The sequence below is a fragment of the Colletes gigas genome, unplaced genomic scaffold (genome assembly GCF_013123115.1).
Source record: "Colletes gigas isolate AHSC1104 unplaced genomic scaffold, ASM1312311v1 Colletes_gigas_Sc00099, whole genome shotgun sequence".
NCBI classification, from domain to species: domain Eukaryota; kingdom Metazoa; phylum Arthropoda; class Insecta; order Hymenoptera; family Colletidae; genus Colletes; species Colletes gigas.
The window spans coordinates 46,573-67,814 of record NW_025106725.1 but is presented as its reverse complement, the minus strand read 5'-3'; the positions used below and the strand labels follow the sequence as shown (position 1 = coordinate 67,814).

Below are 21,242 nucleotides of genomic sequence, written 5' to 3'. Positions count from 1 at the left end.
CGAGTCGGCCTTCTCCGGACGATGTCCTCTTTTTTTCTTCCTCTACTTATACATATGTATTGTATACAGGGTGTTCGAGCACCCCTGTTCAATTTTAAAGGGAGATTCTAAAGCCCAAAATAAGAAAATCAAGAATATCAATTCTTTGATAAATGAGGTTTCGTTAAAAAGTTATTAAAAAATTTCAAATCGTTCTGGAAAAATTATTTTCGGTTGCATGGGTCAATTACAATCATTTTTTATGAATAGACATACCCTCAAAATCCTACGCATATTCGAGAAAAAAATTCAGTACCGGCGTAACTTTAAACGTTAATAACTTGGAAGTAGAAAACTAATAAACCTAACTAATAACTAGAAAAAAATAATAACTACTAAATATAACAAAAACATACGCTATCTGTTAACTTCAGGCTTGTGTGATTCTTATACGTCTTTGAACGTGATTATTATTTTCAATCTGTTACTTATGTATGTTATCAAGTTACGACGTTTACGCGTTAGAGTGTTTATTATCAATTCTATGAAATGAAATAGAAAATTAAAACATTCGATGTTCTTATTTTTGATCTCGGGTCGTGACACTGTACGATCTCTGCAAATTATATTTTAAAAGCCGATAAAGAACAAACATTAAATAAGATTAGTGTTTAGCTGATCGAGGGTTCGTCGTTATCGCGTCATGAAAAGTGGTTCAAACTTTATCTACGATTGACGCAGGTGTGTCCATACACCTGCTCTTATCGTTATCAGAGAATGTTATCTTGTTGCATCGGTTTTACAAACAACACTTGTGTCCGATGAGTAATTTGAACCCTAGAATATCGTGTCGCTAATTTAACATCATCATTACACAACTTTTTGCCCGCTTGAGTTGCGTTCTTTCCTTTTTTAAAACAATGTGTACGATGATACAGATGAAAATAAATCTTGAAGATGTTGTGGCAATAGGAAGCGTCTGCTATCAATAGATACCGCTAAAAAATTAAACCGAAGTTGATTGCTATCTACACTGGAAAATGACATTCTCTCCTTTCTAGGCAACTTAATACGATATCGAGCCCGGCTAAATGGTCGAACATTGATTTCTTTAATTTGCAAAGCTTTCAGGGACCGCTGTCCACCACATTTCGCTCTCGTCTCGATCGAAAAAATGTAGCGGTTTAAGGGGAGGAGGCGCGAAAGTTCGGTACCCCAGGTTGAACTTAATCGGCTCGACGAGTACGTCACGGTACCGTGATCCCGTGAAAATTAGCAAACCATAGAATCCCGCCTACGGTCCCTTTCGCGTATCAGGGACGCATTAAGTGCACCCTCTTGTCACGAGGGTAGCACTTGTGTTGATCCTCGCAGCTGGAGCGACACACAAATAAAGTATTAATTCTCGATACGTGTTGTAATAGAGGCGCTACTCTCGACATTACGTTCACGCTGATGAATTACTACGAGGCTCATCTCGGTCGAGAATCGATTCATACCGTGGCTGCTCCCAGCCAACAGGGATCGTATTTCTTTACGTTTTCTCGTATACGCTGTACAGAGACATTGATACACGGTGTTTGTACGGTGATATGCGTGATCGTCTCTACGAAACAGTCTACAACCAACAGTCTAGTCTATCACCAGGCTTCAATTTCTAAACAATCGTTAAAGAAACCATAACGTCCTATGCGCTTGAATATTTGGGGGAGCAATTTCGCCTTTCTGAAAACTGAGAATCGAATTAATGGTATTTAATCGAAAGGCAGAAACTCGGAGCTCCGTTAGACCGCAGGACGCGTTTCGAGGGGTGTAGAGTGGAAAAGAGAGCATTCATCCAGCACCCTTCCATCCCCTTCGCGCTTTGTTCACGCGGGTTGAAAATTGGGGCACGCAAATACCTGGACAGCTGCGTTCTCGGGACGTTTTCCGAAGCGACATCATCGGTGGGCCCTACCGGACCCACACGGATCATTTTTGTGCTTGTAATTTACCCGGAATCTGCTCTATCCAATTGTCCGGGGGAGACGCTAACGCCCTGTTCGATTCTCCTTACCGGACGATTACAGACTCCGACAATAACTAAATCTCTGTCGATCGAACGGTATGGTCGGAATGTTGCCTGGAAAGAGACAGAAGTGCTCGAAATTAATTACAGTTGCGGACAAGATCAAGTGGACAGGTGGGGGAAATAGGTACGAGTTAAATGTAATCAAAGTACAGCGCAAACTCGAGAAATGTCCTCAAGAGCTGTTCCGTAATGATACATTTTGATTGTTTAAAAATAAAAAATAAATGTCTTGTTTCTTCACCAAAACTAAGTAACGTGGTAAAAAAAAACAGTTTTCTACCGTGAGACCTGTGAATGCAACAACTATAATTAACATAAATATTGTAATCAAAATTATATTACGTCGTTGTAGCATTTAAAGTTTGACGCTTAAAAACTTGCGAGTCGAAATATGATGAAAATAAGTTGGAGTTCCCGGTCGATATTCGCAATTAAAAGTCGGAGCGTTAAGGGTTAATATACGTATGTATATCACGTTCCTGAATATAGTTCGGTAGTCACGGCTAAAGGAGTAAATTATATCGGATCGGTATAATAGAAATCCTACGAACGGGGAGATGAAACGCGAAGGTAGATACGGATCGAAAATCCACGATGCGATCTAGCGTGAAAACTCGAGGCTCTCGATGAAATCCTATTATTTCCCTGCTTTAAAACGAGCATTGTTTAGCTGTATTGCAACATTTCAGCATCTTCTCCCCAAAAGAGGGATCTACAAAGATGAGTCACGGTTACGATCGACTCTCGAGTTAACAGCTTGACGGCCGCTGTCACGTGTGCGTGATCTACCGTATCAGTCACCGTTTCATCATACATTCGACTTATTACGTTTCTCGAGGTTTCATTTATAATTCTAATAATATTCCTAGCATCTTGTGTATATCTCACTTTGATCTACAATATCAGTGGTGACGGGCAATGGTCTTCGCGTGATACGGTGGCCATTAAAGTGTTAAAGACCGATTTTCACCTACAACTATTAGATCTAGGGCATACATACCTTGATACCTTTTTGTACAGATTAAAAAAAAACACCACCCGAATAGTACAATAAAAAATTATCGAGTTCGATTACCGTTTTAGAGATATACATAGTTTTATAGTTAATAGAGCTTTTCCCAACTGCGTGGGACACCCTCTATACTATGTACAAGTACACGTGTACGGTTCAAATCTATGTAGCCGAAGGTTGCATTTGAAATTTTGCATACTCGTAACATTTCTATCATTTTCAATCATTTTTTTTATAATCCTTCCTAAAGTTCAAATTTATCATTGCACTATTTATGGATGGAAAAATATGCTTACTTACCAACTTAACGATACAAGTATTCCATACAGTATCTTATTATGGAATTGCTCGAATGGACTAATGCTTTAAAGTTTAAGACTCTGGGGTGTTGTCGAATCATTTACAAACACGATATGTACCATAACTCGATTCAACGTTTATTCATGGCGACACAAACTGAATTTACGAAATATGCTAAAGATTCACCGAGTTAAATTGCAAAAAATTGGATTTTGGCCGTTGAAAGCCGGTTCTCGGATCACTGTGCGCGGTGCACACACATCTCGCAACCGATTCCATCCGTTTGTTTGGTCTAAAAAGACGCGGAGCAAGGCAACATTCGTATCCTTCTGATGGAAGTCTTCCAGCGTTGTTCGTGAAACACAGTGTATTCGTACACTCTCGTGTAATATTGATTCGTCGGAGACGAGGTCGCAGGTGAGACTTCCCACGATCCGTTGCCCGTCACCGAGGCAAACGCCACGGATTCGTCTGCAGTCTCAGAAATACTCATGCTTCTATAGACTAGGAAACGCGTTTTTCACTTCCGTCTCGAAAAACAAAAAACTATTCTCCGATATCGTAGTCCGCGAATCGAAAAAACCAACCCTTTATGCAATATCCAGATTGATCCTTTCGGACCGAAAATTTACAGCCTATTTTCCGAGCAAGTTCTCAATGTAAAATACAGGATGTGTCGGCCACTCCTGGGAAAAATTTCAATGGGGGATTCTAGAGGGCAAAATAAGACGAAAATCAAGAATACCAATTTATTGATGGAGGCTTCGTTAAAAAGTTATTAAAATTGAAATTCAAAAATTTCAAATCGTTCTGGAAAAATTATTTTCGGTTGCGGGGATCGATTATAATCATTTTTGGTGAATAGACACACTCCCGAAATCCTGCGCATTTTCGAGAAAAAAATTCAGTATGGACGGAACTTTAAACGCTAATAACTTTTTAACGAGGGCCTCCATCAATAAATTGCTATTCTTGATTTTCGTCTTATTTGTCGCCTCTAGAATCCCCCATTAAAATTTTTCCCAGGGGTGGCCTGAACACCCTGTATATTGACACAAAGTTTGTTACAAAACGGTATCTTTGGTTCTTTACAAGAAAACGTCTAAAGAACGAAGTGACAAAAATGTCACGAATACGTAGGAAAACGAAAAATTAAATTTGATTTTTCCTTGGTATTGTCTCGCGTGGATTCCCTTTAGTATACATTTATAGCGTGATTGTGTACACGCCATGCTCGACGACGAAAGTGGAAGAGGATCGTGATCGTGATCGTGATCGTGATCGTGATCGTGATCGTGATGGAGCAATAGCGAGCGAGGATCGCATTACTTCAACGCGACCAGGACTAGGAATACTCGTTCAATTATTTTTCTATTCAAATATTTGAACACATTCAGTGACTCGAATATTCGGCGAATATAATTTCTATTCATATATTTTGTGCGTGCAAAAGTTTTGATGGATTCTCGATAAACATTCTGTATCGATACCTGTTCGTTTAAAACAACGGATAATCTATTAAAATTCTTTGTATGTAAGGCAACCAACTACTGTCAATTGTTATTTACAACCACAAGTGGTTGCATCGAGTTAACGATTTTCTTGAATGTTGAAGATGGACAGCAGAGTTAGGCATTATTCGAACAAAATTTCGAATAAATTATTCGTTTAACATCTCGAATAAGTTATTCGAATAAATTTTAATTATTAATTATAATTTCGTTTCGATCATCCAAGAATTACTGTATACACGATACAGACGTAACATTACGAATACATACGCTTATGAATATGATCTATACAAAATTTATAACAATTATACAGAAGGAAGAAGTATTAAAAGAAAGAAAGAAAGAAAGAAAAACAAATGTGTATTTTCGTAAACCGATATCACGTAATTTTCGTAGCCCTATCTCTGTAAGGGTTACCCGGACAAACGAACAAAAGACCACAGTAAAATATCGGTATAAGTCTCTGACAGAGTTCGATAAATTTTATTCGCGAATAACGGAATAAAAATGTTTAAAATCCATCCATAAACTAAGCTTCCACCCACGATTTCGCTAATAGCCTAAGTGGTAGTTTTAATGAAACGAATTTACGAATTAAATGTAAATGGAAGTTAATTTACGAACGAATAAGACATTTTTATTCGTTATTCGCGAATAAAATTTGCCCAACTCTGGTCCCCGGTTTAAATAATGACAGAAGTTCCGAAATGCTTGAATTTCGTCCAAGAGATGTCAGTGGAACTACTCCGTCCACTCTTGATGCATTTTTCAACTGTTTATAATTACGAATACAAAGTGAACGCGAATGATGGAGTCGAGCTTCGATGGCTCGATTTCGAGAAGAAATATCTCGTTGGATATTTATCGCGAGCCACTACGTAGGTACTTAACACGATCTACGTCTATGCTAAACGCATGATTTCTGTGTACATAAATATATACGTACGAAATATTTAAAAGTTACAATAATAAATCTACGAATAGAACATTCTAATAAACAGAGACCACTGGGTTTATAAAAAATTTACAACAGAATTCGATCGACTACAGAAATATGTCTTACGTTAAAAAGAAGTGATGCAAGTGATCGCCTCCGATCAATGAATTTTTACAACATAATCTCGCAATGGTCTTTCTTTAACGTTTGCTTGGAACTTTGTTTCGAGATTGGAAATGCTCGCATACGATTATTGCATATAAACCCAATGTTCTCCAACGATTAGAGAAGACTTTGGTCAAACTAAAGGGTTATCCAGATTTCGTGTCGCATCTTTCAATGGATAGCACTGGTAAACAATTTGATCGTTCCTCGTCATAGTTTGCATTAGTATCCGAATATACAACAACGGTAGAAAATTTAATTAACACAAAAACTGAAGCCTAGAGACCCTATCCAACAGTCGCAAATTTAGCTTTGAGAAAGTAATTCTCAACCAACAGCTCACCGAATAGCGAGTATTATCGCAGTATGATTACCAACTTTTTTCTACCTCATATTGGATTTTAACAGTACAGAACGATGTAAGTACCTATGTACTACGCAACCAAACGGGCAATCCCTCTATCGGGGTAAAAAATCAAAGGATAAACGCGGCCTAATTTCGAAAACGAGCTTACGAAGAACAACCGAGGAGATTATTCGAATGATATTCCATTCCAGAATTTATGGAATGAAATGGACTTTCTATTAAAGCAACTAAATAAACATAAAGTATCTCGGATCAGTTTCTAGATGCAACGGTAAATTTGGATAACCCTAGAAAAGTGAAATTTTCAAGCGACAAGCTCCGATGATCGATTCACGGTGGATTAGGAACACAATAATTTATTTGTACACGAACTGAAAGTGAACACAAGAACGAGAGTCGGTGTTTTTTCTTTTCACTGCAGCGTGAAGATATTCTTCGATGCGATAATGAAGAAAATCAACGATAACGATGGGTCACATTTCCTCCGTTTTCTTTTCCCACGAATCACACATTCCATTCTCGGGTGAACAAAGGCGATTTCAGCCTCGATACCTTAAACGACCGACACCCGTTTAAGAGATCGAGATGCTCGATGATTCGATTGCAAAAATTTGGCACGGTCTGCTGTGTAAAAATATTATCGTACTGCTCTTTGTAACTTCGTTCATTCTTTTCTGTCGTGCATGCTTCGTTCTCTCTCGCATCCCTCTCTCGTACCGTATATTACCTTAAACGTACAGCAACACTACACTGATAATGCATAAAATACTCTTCATCGGTATAAACGCACTGTTGTTTTCGACGATCACTTATTATTTTTTTCTTTTTTTTTTTCCCCCTTTTTCTCTTCTCTTTTCTTGGAAACCCTTTCGAACTTTCTACAAAGTCGTCGATTATGGATCTTTCTCGAGTCACGCTCTAAAATTCTGCATCCATCATCGTACAATTTACAAGGCTGGGCCTGAACGTCGATCGAAACAAATTCTACACATTTTGATGAGACAAAGTTTCTTATAAAATCAAGTATTACTTCGACAACAGCCATAGAGACTGTTGATCGAATTAATACTTCTTCTTACACGAACAATATTACAATACTATTTCCCAGAACTCTGACAAGGTTCGTACAAGAGATGTCTGTTTTCACAACTACCAATTTCTCTACTTTACGAGTGCCTAACATGTTCACTGTTTCCTCATGTATCGCACACTCTAATATGGCTCCCCCTTTTACTGTACTTAATTCATATAACTGCTGTCCATGTTTTTAATACGAATATAATTTCTCCTTATAAAAAATAAATCCGAAATTGTTTTGCCCATAGCTGGCCGAACGCATTAATTTTTCTTTATCGAAGTAGAAATATCGCATAGAATGTTGTTGATAAATATAGTTGATCGACGCGTAGAATATTTAAATAGATTAAATAATTTAACGAGTGGTATCGTCTCGTAATAAAATTCCTAAACTAACTATGTACTCCAGAACTAGAAACATGGACGCGCAGGAAAAATATCATTCGAGCGGATGTTCGTGTTTCGTGTGATCGAAGAACGCGCAGCTTCGTCGGAAAAACGACGATCTTAGAGAAGAAGGCAGTGTGTTTATTGCCATGAAACACTTATTGTCTCTGAAAAAACACAAGCGGTTCCGCACTCGATGGTCCAGAATAGTGAACGTGTTAGGAACAGTTTGTATAAAATCACTATTTTATCACAAAATAGCTGCGAGTATATGTATAATGTAATTTGTTGTCCGCCAAAGATGTACAATAAATTTGGCTAGAATTTCCCTACTCGACACAATCGACGTACGCGAAGAAAACTCGACAGAATTTTGTACAGTAAATCGATTTTCCCTGAGTGGTGACGAGCTATCCCGAAGGTCTGGTGTCCTCACGATCTACCACTACTACCATCTTATAATTGCATACACGTTATCGTTATCGTATAATACGAGCCTGAAAAGTCTCGGCGCAGCTTTACAAAATTTACACGTTCAACCGAGTTTTCGATTTCTCACGTAATCTTCAAAACAACGTACACACCGTTCGGAAATCGTCTTTCCTCGAATTACTATTAAAACAACGAACACAATACGGTAAACGTAAATCATTTTTGTTAAAACAATTTCGTTCCTACCAACGATAAAATAAAATATTTAAATAATCTGGCTCGTTAGCCAGCCAGCCAGACAGTGACAAAAGAAAAAATTATTCTCTTCATTGTAAAATTCGGATACCTTTCGAAACGAAAAGACAGATTTCTGCCCGATGTTTCGCCTCTATTCTAAATCGCTGTTTATCTTCTAGAAAATGTTCAGTAGAAACGAACCGATAAAAGAGAAACACTAACTAACTAGTCTTCTCGTTAGAAATATGTACTCAGACACGCGCGCACCTGCAACACGCTGTTTTTTTTATTTTTAATCACCGCCTCCGCTCCGTCACGATGGATAAAAACGATCGAGCCAAATTCTGTCATACATTACCATATAGCCCCTAGTAGTCTCTCGAGCTAAAGTCCTACCACCACCCTTCGACTCTCCCCAACAGCTTCGTGTACTCTTCTAACAAGTTTTGATTACGCGTCTAGCATACGGTTATCGTTAAAGTGATGGCGACATGGATCGCGACTGTCGCCTTCGATTCGAGTAAAGTGTGTGCGGTGCCATCGAGAAAGGCAAGAGATACTAACAACGAAACAAAAATTAATCGCAAACGAACCCGCTTGTTCGCCAACGAAACGTGTGTAAAATCTACAATGTACAATCGCGAAACACGCTTCTCGACTTTGCTCGAGAATAAACCTAAACGTACAAGCCAGAGATCTCTATTTCACCGTGCATTTCAAATACACCAATTCACGCGCGTTAACGTATCTAGAATTTCCTTTCTCGCGATCGTTTACGTCTAACGAAATAGTCGAATATCGGATGAGAATAGCGTTGGGCACAAGTTATCGTTAACAACGAATAAACTTATTAACGTGATTCGCGAATAACGGGTAAATAAAAGTTTAATTTCAAGTTTGATTGAAATTTTATTGGAATAATGCTCGACGCTGATCGTCTCGCGTTTAAACGAAATTGGACTATTTGTTATTTTTGCCTGTGGCAAATCTACAATAAACGTAACATATAAATACACGTTCGAAATCATGATCTCTGGTATAAGCGGGCACGGTTGCCGCAGCTCACGTTTACGGCTCTATCAGTCAATCGAGAACCATGTTAAAGTAAAAACAATTATACGTTTGTTACGAAGAGGAGAACATCCTGATCGATCTGTCCCACGGCGACGTTTTATTGGTGGAAGGCAGTGCTCGTGTTGTACATCTAAGTAGTATGTTTTATGTATAAGATTAGAATATACATCGTCCGGCTGTGAGACAGGTCGATTACGCATTACAATCTACTTATCGAAGGTGTAACTTTTGTCGATAGCGGTGCCTGCAAAGAGATCTCTCGAACAAAATTAACAGTATGGCATTTGAGTCAGCGGAACGTTCGAGTCAAAGGACTCAGGACCTAGAGCAGCGATTATCGATCATCGTATCGTAAATGTTTGGAAACAGATTCGATGAATTTTCATTTTTTTATACCTTTCAAAGTGTTTCTAGACTTTTCATTAGTTTGCCTTTTGCAGATCGCATTCACCTTTACGGATATCAAATTCATCCTCTTGCGAATCAACTTCTCTGCAAATTTATTTCTTTAAAATCCGATGTGAAGTTATCGGATCAAAATAAAAATGGTAAATAACAGTATGATCCCGAAACTTGATTCGCGATAAGGTGAATATGATTTGTAATAAGGGGGAACATCATCCGCAAAAGAGTTAATTTATTTGGTGGAAAAAAGGTGAGTATGATCTCTGGAAAAGGGTTAATTCGGAGTGCAAAACCTGTAGAAATTACGGGCACGATAAACTTAAAAGTTTATTTATTACCATATACTGGAATTCAACACCCCCCTAAGCCAATTTATGGACTCGAATATCCAATTAGGAATCTTTGAGAAAACCGAATATTGCAAGTTCTCGTAAAAGAATGAGATTTATTAATCGCATTATGCGTTTAATCTTGTTGCTCCTGTGCTGCTATCGTCGCTGTCAAAGACACGATTGCCATCGATTATAAAATGTCGACTGAATTATCCCAAAACTGTAATAGTATGAGTTACGATCACTATTTCCTTTGCTGGCCGAGTAATTTCTCAAATACAAACGCATGAAAGTATAAAAAACTCTCGCCTTATTTGGAGTATTTTTTTTTTACACGATGTACCCCTATGTACCCCTATGTACAATAATAGAAATTTCTTCAGGTTTTGTTTTTGGAAAGTAAAGGAAATAAACTATTTGTTAGGAAATTTTTGCACGTCGCTATACATCCGTTTGACGAGTCTTTCCAAATACAAGAAAATTCGTTTAACCCTTTGATTACGAATAGGCGGTCGGTCGATCAGCTGTATATCGCTATGTTGCTCATAGCGTGAACAAGTTTTCGACCGTAGTTAAAGGGTTAAAATGTTTTTCGACGCGATCAACACGTAACGAATTATTTTCGATAATAGTTCTTATTGACTCACCCTGTATAATTGGTACTAGATCCGACAGAGTGTTTTATTCGACGCGTTCCCAAGCATTTTCTACCGAATTTAACGTGCACTGTACGTCCTCCATGTCCTGAATCCTCGTCTTCGCACGTCGTAAGCTGCGTATGAAAAAAAAAAGCCGTACGACGTTGATGAAATGTTTTTGCAAGAAATGCCTCTTTATAAAACGATGGATGAACTTTGTCGTACCTCCATATACTCACACGCGGTTTATCTTTCGTTAAAACGTACACCTACTTGTAAATATTATTGCTATTCTCGTCGCGATAGATTAACTTACAGTCTAAGATTTGTACATCTGCGGATTTCCCGTTAATTCATTTCTTTCATCATGATGCCAACGATGGAAAGAGTGTCCCAGACGTGCTCGACGACGCGCAACCAACGAGGAACGAAATAAACCGAACGATCTAAAATGCCTGTCTTTTTCGTTTCTAACTTACCGTTCTTCCACGATACGTAAGCACAGAGTGTTTACATCCCCACTCCTGTTGCAGTCGGCGTGACGAAGATCGGTGAGAAGCGATCGGCGGGATGCGGCACACGCCTGTGCCTTCTTCTCGTGGAAGGACGATAGGTACCTCTAATTGCCGTGTTCGTAATTTTTCATACGTTTCGTACACTGCAATTCGCGATCAAATCATTCGAATCAACGTCATATAAAAAAAATTTCGGTTTACATATTGATAAAAATGCATGGTATTTAGAATAAACTACGCTATTCGTCCCATTATAATTGATAAATTAATTGAACCATGAATTCTATAACGATCGAACGATAGATAAATGCAACGCGGATTCTTTCCGATCGACGGTATTACATTTTGTCTAAAAGCTTTTCTAAATCATATAGAGCTACTGATCGATCGCGCTTAATCGAGCAGAGACCGGACAGAGGTCCACACCAAGTAAATTTTAAGCGACAAAACACGGATCGGGTTGATCGCGAAGATATGGAATTCGACGAATTCCTTCTCCATTTCTACGGATGATGATTTCACCATCGTACTCACGTCTCTCGGTTGATGATCAAGCTTCATCACTACCACGTCTGTCAACGGATGCACCACGCTTCTCTTTACTTCCTGTTTGCATCTATCTTCAGCTAGGTTTCCCTGGTGGTCCATGGCTGGGTGGAGAAGGTCCATGAGAATGAAGGTTATGAACGTTACCTACTTGATTATTTGTCAGATTGGACATAGTGGATTGGTACATGGAAGGCATGTAATTGCTCAACGTCTGTGGAACTGACCTGAAAGACAATAAGCTGTCAAAAAAGGTAACAGCGGAAATTATTGCGAGTTGAAAAAAAATAATTAACAAACTACAGTTACAACATACGAAGGTATTCGAACGCTCGCTCGCTACTAAAACTTCAAACAACGAAAACATGCGTATTAAACTCAAGTCCAGAAAGTAATCTTGCACCTGGTAAGTACAAGTATCGAGATCACACACAATATAATATTCGAAATATAATATAATATTCGTTAGAAAGATGTACCGAAACAGGATTACGAAAGTTTAGAGGTTAAGTGTATTCTATGTATGTACATATCTGTACATGTATGTACATGTAAGCATTCAAATATTTTCGTGTGCGAGTGTATATGTATGTATGATACGAGAGAGAAAAGAAATTAAAAGAGAAGAGGAAAAGTAGAGCTGTAAAGGTTTCAAATGTCCACCTTGGCACTCCACGCAACGGATCTGGTGTAACGGACGAGTTTCTGACAACTCCCGAATTGCTAGCAGGTGCCGGGGACACTATGTTACTTGGTTGGCCCTGATGGTACGCGGTTCCCGCCGGGCTGTGTCTGTTCCCAATCATCCCAGCAAAAGATAGATATTATAATACCCGTATTTATGAGTTTACCCTGTAAACAGATTCGTTACCTGATCGTTGAACTAGGTTGAGGTGCAACCAACGAAGTCCGGTGTTGATATTGAGATAGAGACGCGGCGGCTGGGGGTGAAGGATCCGGCGGTAAACCATTTTCCAACGTTGCCGAATGATTACTCGAACTCGAATGAGGCATGTACGTGTTATTTACTCGGGGTTCGCGGTTCACTCTCGGAACGGGAGCCGCGGCTCCTGGCGGAACGTCGGGATGTGGAACGTTGGGATGAGACGGATTAACAGTCGGATGTATATTGTTTGCTGTAAATCGGCCCATCAAATTAAATCGCAAATTAGAACGATCTAGCAATTTTAGCCAGCAATGCGCAAATTTATATCGCGTGATTGTTTCGGCCCACAACTCCGTTATCGATACATTTACGAAAATATGCCATACATTTATGAAAAGGAGAAAGACACGAGGACGCAAACATTCCTCGCATCAAGTTTTAAATTAAATAGCAAAAGACTGAATTAGCAACTAAATTAGAATAGAAATTACCTGGATGCGTACTAGGCTGAGTTGTCAGCGGAATAGCAAGTCTAGCGTTCACAGCCAATAAGTGATCTCTCCTTTGTAAAAGACTATTTACATGTTCTTCTAGCCTAAGGTTCTCAGCTCTTAATTGATGAAGACACGAAAGTAGAGAAGCGACTGTAAAGAGCATTTCATAGTCTGATTAATCTCATTTATTATACATATGGGATGATAACTGTGTTAAGCCTTACTAGCCGGGAAGCAATGTACTTTACATTTTATTATCTTACAGAATACAAAACTAATAGTAAGTAGAAAGTAAATGATTTAAAACAAATTCATGCAAAAGTATTATATGCTTGAAAGAAAATACAGAGAAAAAATCCCCCGTTTTCACCAAGCCCATGCGACTAAAAGCGTATGTTTTTGCCGTACACTCACTGTCAAAGTGCTGGGCTTGCTCCATCAAAAATTGACTTCCTTGTTCCCATTGTCTCTCTAAAAGTTGATCCAGTGTTTGAGGTATTGCTCCGCCTCCCAGTGAACCGGTAATGGACCCAGCACCGATAGTACTGGTACTGGTATTAGGATTGGTATTGCTTGCCGTATTAAAAACTGAAGAAAACGACGTAGGCGGTGCACCTGTCTGATTGGATCGTATCTGCTTGTGAAACAATCAAGAATGGAATTAGGTCGGGGAAAACTCGAAACTAAACTATTTCCGATATCATTCGTTCAACGAATGTTTGATCAAACGTTCGTGCGTTTTCAAAGATACATACAGATGCGATCACCCGACTGTGTAGCTGGGGGCCGACTAAATTCGTTGTAGAATTACTTGCTTCTGTAAAAATAGAATGTGCTTCCAGCTCTTGTGACAGGGTGTCCGACATCTTTTGCGCCATCGTTGAAGTTGGGTTCAATTGATTTCCTAACATGTGCGGTGCACTAACTCCATTTTGAAACCTGTTGTAGAAACTGAATTAACACGCGTACATGGAGAAACAATATTACGGTAACAATCGACATCGATTCTTACAGCTTTACATCTTTTTCTTCTTTAGGATTTGTAAGCGTCGGAGTACTGGATGCAGAAGGTGTAGGCGTTGTAGAGGCTGCACTGGCACTTTTCCTCTTTCGTCTTCCTGGTCCATTACTGCTCATACTCTCGGATCCTGGACTGCTCGGAGGGGACTCTTTCACGGTAGGGCCCATTGTATTAACCAAACCAGTATTGACGCTGCTAAAGTGTCCACCGCTTAACGTGGGTCCTTGAATAATAGACGGTACAGGTGCTACGGTTGCAGCCGGTGGAGGAGTCTGATGACTGTTTCTTCCTCCCCGTCTAGACGTTGTTACCGCGGAGCTACTAGATACCGACGTTACTACGGAAGAAGCTGTCGGCGGTGGTTGTGACTGTGACTGTGACTGTGACTGTGACTGTGGCAGTGCTGGTTGACTATTCGACGATCCACGCTTTGGTTTGCGTGCTCTTTCCTGTTTATCTGACGACTGAGAGCTAAGAAACCAACAAAAATACATATTCACGTTCATGATTAGAAATCAGGTCTTTGTTATATCGGCTAAAGGATACAATGTAAACCACATTATTCGTAACAGACGGCAATAATACAATGCTAAATGTTCAAACGACGATACACTTTAGACTGAAATTCATCCAACTAACTAGCTATACGCTTACGCTAAACCAATAAATTACGCAAACATTTATGAAATTCATTGCTGTATAAGAACCAATATAAACGGACCGTTGTGCTAATGCCATTTATAACATCACGTTACTCCTTTCCTTCGTTCGTTGCCCTTGAGGCCCCTTGAGGTAGAAAAAACAAACATAACCTCAAAGTATCCCTAAAGCTACAGACGAATCACAAGAACGCTAACAGAATCACAGTTGTTCACAAAATTTCATGTTTCTCAAGTTCCCTTGCGACTTGCGTCGTATGAAAATGAAATAATTAAAAAAATTGTCTCGAATTATTTTTCCTGTTTACGTAGCACGACGTTGTCGTAAACATCTTCCGAATGTCACAATGGTTTCCAACGTTTTCAAAGAAAGCAGTTGCACCTCGGTGAAATGATATTTACCACGGTACCGTAAATTCATAGACCATAAAATTTTTCTACCTGGACCATTTTTACGATACGCGCAAAGAGGTTAGAAACAAAGTGGCTTGTTTATCCAATGGTCAGCCATTTTGATTTGATGCGCTCAATTTTGGCGCGTGTTTAAAATAGAACGCAATATTGATGCGTATCGGGGACATTCTTTACCTAATTTTTTATTGCAAATGATATTTAAGAAAATACATTTGAAAAATGAAAAATATCATTTATTCGGTCATTGGTCAAAATGAAGGAGGAAGTCTTGCTTCCTTTCGTTTTACTGATTTTCTTTCCTTTTCTGCTGGGTCAAATTTCGTTCAACTCGAGAGACATTGAATGGACGAGATCGTGGAAACTTAACCGTGCATTACTCTATTCGCCTTGTACAACGTGAAATGAATGTTTGAAATTACCACGCTCATTTACATCGATATGATTATTTTTACAGGAAAATAAGCCGAATGAAACTCGTGCCCTATTATATGATTAATATTTTTAAAGTACAGTAGCTCCTCGTTTCAATACCATAATGTTCTCCCCGGCTGGAAAGCGTCAAGTAATCTCCACTTTTGTTTTTTCAACGCGAGAGACTAGATACATACTGTGCCAACAAAAGCTAATCGGTGGCAACCGACAAAAATTGATGAGCTATTTTTTAATTAAAATGATTTGAAACATATCCCTATTCGGATTATTTTCATTTGTGTGTAAAACGAAATACATATATGTACATATAGTACTTGTGAATTCCGTGTTCATTCGTTAACAATACCTCGATGAAGATATCGTACCCTCGCGAGTGCGACGTGAAGCAATTAAAAGGTGTGTGTTGATTCATCAAAAGTGTTATTGAATTTTATAACCATCGTATGGAAAATATGATGTGATGAATTATTGATAAGAATAATATATTGAATGTTAATGATAGATAATGTAACTTTCATGAAACAGTTTCGGGCGAAATTTTGGCTCGAACCTTTAAACGATTTCGCGGTTTGTTCTTATTATTGTTCTTTTCTCGTGCAAAGTTGCCATTTTGTCAGTAAAATTGTATAACGAGGTATAAAGTTTATTTGTGATATTGTGCTTACCGAGATCTCTTAGCAGGAGCTTCTTCCGGAGTAAATCTCTCCGAATTTAAGATAGCACTGGACCTTAGCTCGGCGGTTGCCGCGGTAGTAATAATGCTCTGTTGCAGTTGCTGATAGAGCGTAGGAGCGCTCGTTACTACGCTCTGCACCGTATTAGGAAGCGAGGTTGCAGTTAATGGAACGGAGACGACTATGCTGTTCGACGTAGTTGTCGGCGACTGGGTAACAACCGAGGATTGGGACTGCGTTACAGCCATTATCACAGGTGTGGTAGTTGATTCGGTACTGACTGGGGTGTTGGACAGTGACTGAATAGGGCTCTCAACCTTCAGCTATAAAAACACAAAGATACCGTAGATTTGACTAGTACTCTCGTACAGTGCTTTATAATACAGCGTGAAATTTTTTGGAAATTTCTAACAACTCAAATACCAGAGTCTATTGCACATTCAGCCGCGTCTAAAGCAAGGTTTGCTGGGTCAGCCTTACCGACGGACTCCACCAGCAAAACCTAGACGAAATGCCTTCTTAGTTTTGTAACCACTTTTAATTAATGTTCCAAACCCGGACGAATAATTTTGATGATTGCTCCATACATCAGACCACTTTTCCTTTACATTTAATCTATTGATTTTAGCGAGGATTACTGGTGGATTATCGTTTAGTAATAAATGGTATTCCATCAGCAATTTTCAATTTCTTTTGTATTTTTTTGAAATTTGTTTACCTTTTTCGATTTTTCTGGCTCGGTGGTTGTGCTCAGGCTCGTGGCTTCTGTTATGGTTGTCTGTACTACATTGTTGCTCGAAACCGCCTGCTGTACAACGGAACTGACAGCAACCACGACCGAACCGCTGGCTTCTGAGCTGACCGATTGGTTCGAGTTTTCATTCCCTATCACCGTTGGCGTACGTGCTCCGGTTTTTCTCTTTTTACTGTGGATCGAGGACTTGTTCGACGACGACGAATTCGATTTCAATTGGCCACTGTTTTTGTGGCCCGAGTTCGAGTTCGATCCCGATTTAACCGTCGCACCGGCTACTGTGGTAGTAGTGGAAGTAGTGCCGTCATGTCCAAACACACTCTCCGATTGGGTGACGATTGTCTCTACGAAGTTGGAAGTTGTGAATTTACTGGAATTTGTGGTGTTGTCTTTGGGTGTATTACGACCGCTGCTGCTTTTGTCGTCAGCAACGCCATTTATTTCTAGACTTGGACTAGTATTAGATTTGTTTTTAGAATTGGTAGCGGATTTGGAACTTGAACTCTTTCGTTTACCACTTGACGAAGATTTTATTGGTGTTTCTGCTTCCTTTTCAGGAGACGAGTCTGACGAGCCATTATCAGCAGGTATTGGCTTGTAAGGTGGTATAGTTTTTACATTACCACCCTTTTTCTGAATATTGGATAACGAAATTGTTACTTAAGTCTATAAGTTGATAAATAACAATTTATCAAACGGCACTAAAACTCACCAATTTTGAATAGTGATGCTGACAATATCCGCAGTACTTAACGTTATCAAGATAGTTGCCAGCTTCTTCGCAGAGCAAGCCAAGAGCCTGCGCACACGTAACATGAAATTGCTGCCTGCAGCCTGTCTTGTTGCATTGCATACAGGCTCCCACATTTGCTCTACTACCTCTTCCTTGCTCCTCGCAGATATAGCACGACTAAAGTATCAAATAATGTAAATATTAAATATTTGTCACGTTCTTTATCAAAGTAGAAAATAAAACTGTATCGACAATCTCCTTACTTTACTAAATCTTTCCGTCGGTATAAGTTGCAAAATAATTGGCTCCATTGTTGTCACATTTCCAAAACGAACTTCTGGTATATAGAGCGCGCAAACGACGTGTGCCCAACCAGCCTGATCCGTTCTCTTAAGAGCTCCGTCTCGACTTGGACACAACTCACAACGCTGTCGAGCAAATATACAGAGACGTTACGCTATGTTAAATAGATCTCTTCGCCGATATAAAAACCATTCTTCTTGGTATATTTATCGTAATACATAGGGAAACGTTAATATCGAACGCAACAATGATTGCTTATAGACGGGTGTGTCTTGAATCGATCCAAGATCACAAAAAAACGATATAAACACAGGCTGCAAGATCAACGTTTAACTCACCACGCGTGCACTTCGTTCCTGTGATTCGCATTTTCTGCAGTACCATGGTCCGGTCGGTACCGTAACGATACCGTAACAAGCTGTAAAAAGAATTTGAAGATAGCATCTTGCAGCTGATCGCACCATGCTCTGTTCGCACAGTATTCTACGGAGAACAGACCTTGATGTACGGCAACGGTGCAACCTTGGCCATCGCAGTACACCAACGGATTTTCAGTCCAACCCCTCTCGTCAGAACACACGCAGCACCCTCCAAGCATCTCCTTCATGCTGTGCTCCAAGCAGTTCGAAAGATGAGACTAGCATGAGGAGCTAGGCGAGTCGTAGGTGAGGACGTGGCACAAGGTAGCTTCGCTTTCGCAATTGCATCCTGGCGATGATGATCCTCGGCTCGAACTGCCTCTTTAGCCGCGTTCCTCGATGCTCGTGTACGCGCGTGACGCATTCAACGGTAGTGAATTTGTGGCTGTGACCGCGGTCGCAGGTTCCTTGCCGCGTGGACGGTTCGCGTCCTGGTTATATGAATATGACAGCACCGAGAGGTGATCACAGGGCGCTGTGCATCGCGAACGTCGCGACGAAAACTTCTCCACGGAACGTGCTTGGACGGTTTGTTATTTACAACGGCGCTCTATTTGTTTCGCTGGTCGGCCATCTTATTTTTCTTGTCGCGGCCGATTTGCGCACGCGTTCCGCGCGCTCTGCCGCGAAACCAAGAAAGCGTGTTCGAAAATACGGCTTCTATAAACGCAACTGAAATTTAACCTAGTACATATAAGTACTTACTTACTTACCTCGTCCAGCAAAACAAACATTTCAATAAACTTAACTATACACGACTAACAACAGAACCCGGACGAAAATGCGCTCTACTCTGAATAAATACGGTAACGGACATATATTTTCAAACAGTAGTTCTTAATATTAACTTCTCTTGTTGATAATATCGTATAGCAAGACTAGAAATAACATTTCCATTGTGATTCTTTAATGGATGCATATACAACTAGTCGCAAAATAGGCCATATACGAATATTAGAATTATATTTACTTAAAGAACTTGATAATAACACGACGTTTTCTTATACAACTTTTCTACCTATACATTAGAATATTTTTCTTAATTACGAAAAAATGACCAATGACAATGAGTCGAACGTAAAACTCTAATGTTTAGGGCGGATTTCACGAGTTGTATTGGTCCATTGAACGGACCAGTGATATATCATATATATGTATATGCCTAGTAAGAAGTAGAAGATATACCTATGATGCTATTTTTGAGAATGAAATACATGTTGAAAATTTGTATCTCATTGTCAGCGCAGTCTACAAGAATTACTGTCTTAACGTTCCTATTGAGTTTGCATGTACTTACGATCGATATCCAATCATACGCATATCGCATTCAAGTATCGTCCTGTGAAAAGGCTCCAAGGAACAATAGAAATATAAATAGAAAAGAAATCAACCAATATAGCATATAGCTAAATATAAGAATCAGATTAAAAATGGAATCGAACGATGATTTCTATACCATTGAGTGGGCGAAAGAGTCACACTTACCCAAGGTATTATCGTTTCTACATGAAAATTTTGATAAAGAAGAGACTATGTTGAAAAGTCTGCGAGACAATAACCCACTAACAAGAGTAACAAGAACAAGGGAGGAGGTGGAATCGATGTGGATCGACCATGAACGATTGATACGGGCGATCTTCTCTTTTTCGCCTTGTTTGATGGCTTTAGAAAAATCGACCGAAAATATAATTGGCGTGAATCTAATGATCGTCAGTAGAAACTCAACGTTCGACAACAATGTTGACGGAGTTTCCGCTGCGTTTGCCGCCAATCCACCCCTAACGAAATTAATGAAACAGTATTTCGATTATTTGTCCGAGATCAGCGAGACAGCTGATTTGTACGGAAAGTTTCCAAATTCAAAAGCCGCCGTAGAATTTTACGCGGTTGCTGTTGAGAAAAATTATCGAAGAAGGGGCCTCTCAAAGGCACTAATGACCAAAGGAATATCATTTGCGAAACATAATCTAAAGGATGTTGGATTCGTGTTCGGGGTATACACGTCCGTGTACTCGAAAAAGTCGGCTGAAAAACTGGGATTGAAAAGCGTCATGGACGTCGATCTTCTGATATATAAAGATCCTGAAGGACGAGCCATTTTTCAGGACACACCACCGCACAATATTGTTTCCGTTATGGTGTTACAGATTTAGAAAGCGATCATTTTACGATAGATCTTGCATGTCGTCTTTCAGGCTTCAATTCGTTTATTCATACAGTATTAACAATATATCTGTATATATTTTTCTACGTATTACAGTATTCCCGCTATAGCGTTAAATAGAAATTTTCGTGTATCTAAAAGTAATATATTTATGAATCTTTTTTTGTTTTTTTTTTAACTATCGTTAATTTCGATTGAACTTTGTTTTAAAAGGTTCTAGACCAATTGCTTCTAGTTATGTATTATGTATCGTTTGTTTTTCTTTCCAATAATAATTAAACATAGAACTAATCTAAATTTAATT

At 39.3% G+C, this 21,242-nt stretch overlaps 2 protein-coding genes across 2 annotated transcripts; one reads left to right on the top strand and one right to left on the bottom strand.

Annotated features, from left to right (window-relative positions):
* Window positions 1-8,634: 8,634 nt before the first annotated feature.
* On the bottom strand, window positions 8,635-19,339 carry LOC122404077 (protein AF-10-like). The gene is made up of 13 exons (XM_043407971.1): window positions 18,854-19,339; window positions 18,694-18,773; window positions 18,316-18,480; window positions 18,032-18,229; window positions 17,284-17,952; window positions 16,557-16,888; window positions 14,378-14,857; window positions 14,121-14,304; window positions 13,780-14,002; window positions 13,363-13,515; window positions 12,857-13,121; window positions 12,649-12,777; window positions 8,635-12,227 (listed from the first exon to the last, which is right to left on the bottom strand). The coding sequence occupies exons 1-13, from the start codon at window positions 18,960-18,962 to the stop codon at window positions 12,062-12,064; spliced, it is 3,153 nt and encodes a 1,050-aa protein (XP_043263906.1). The 5' UTR covers window positions 18,963-19,339; the 3' UTR covers window positions 8,635-12,061.
* Window positions 19,340-20,034: 695 nt separating this feature from the next.
* Window positions 20,035-21,200, top strand: LOC122404073. Its single transcript, XM_043407959.1, has one exon. It carries the CDS (start codon window positions 20,205-20,207, stop codon window positions 20,925-20,927), a length of 723 nt encoding a protein of 240 aa, XP_043263894.1. The 5' UTR covers window positions 20,035-20,204; the 3' UTR covers window positions 20,928-21,200.
* The last annotated feature ends 42 nt before the right edge of the window (window positions 21,201-21,242 follow it).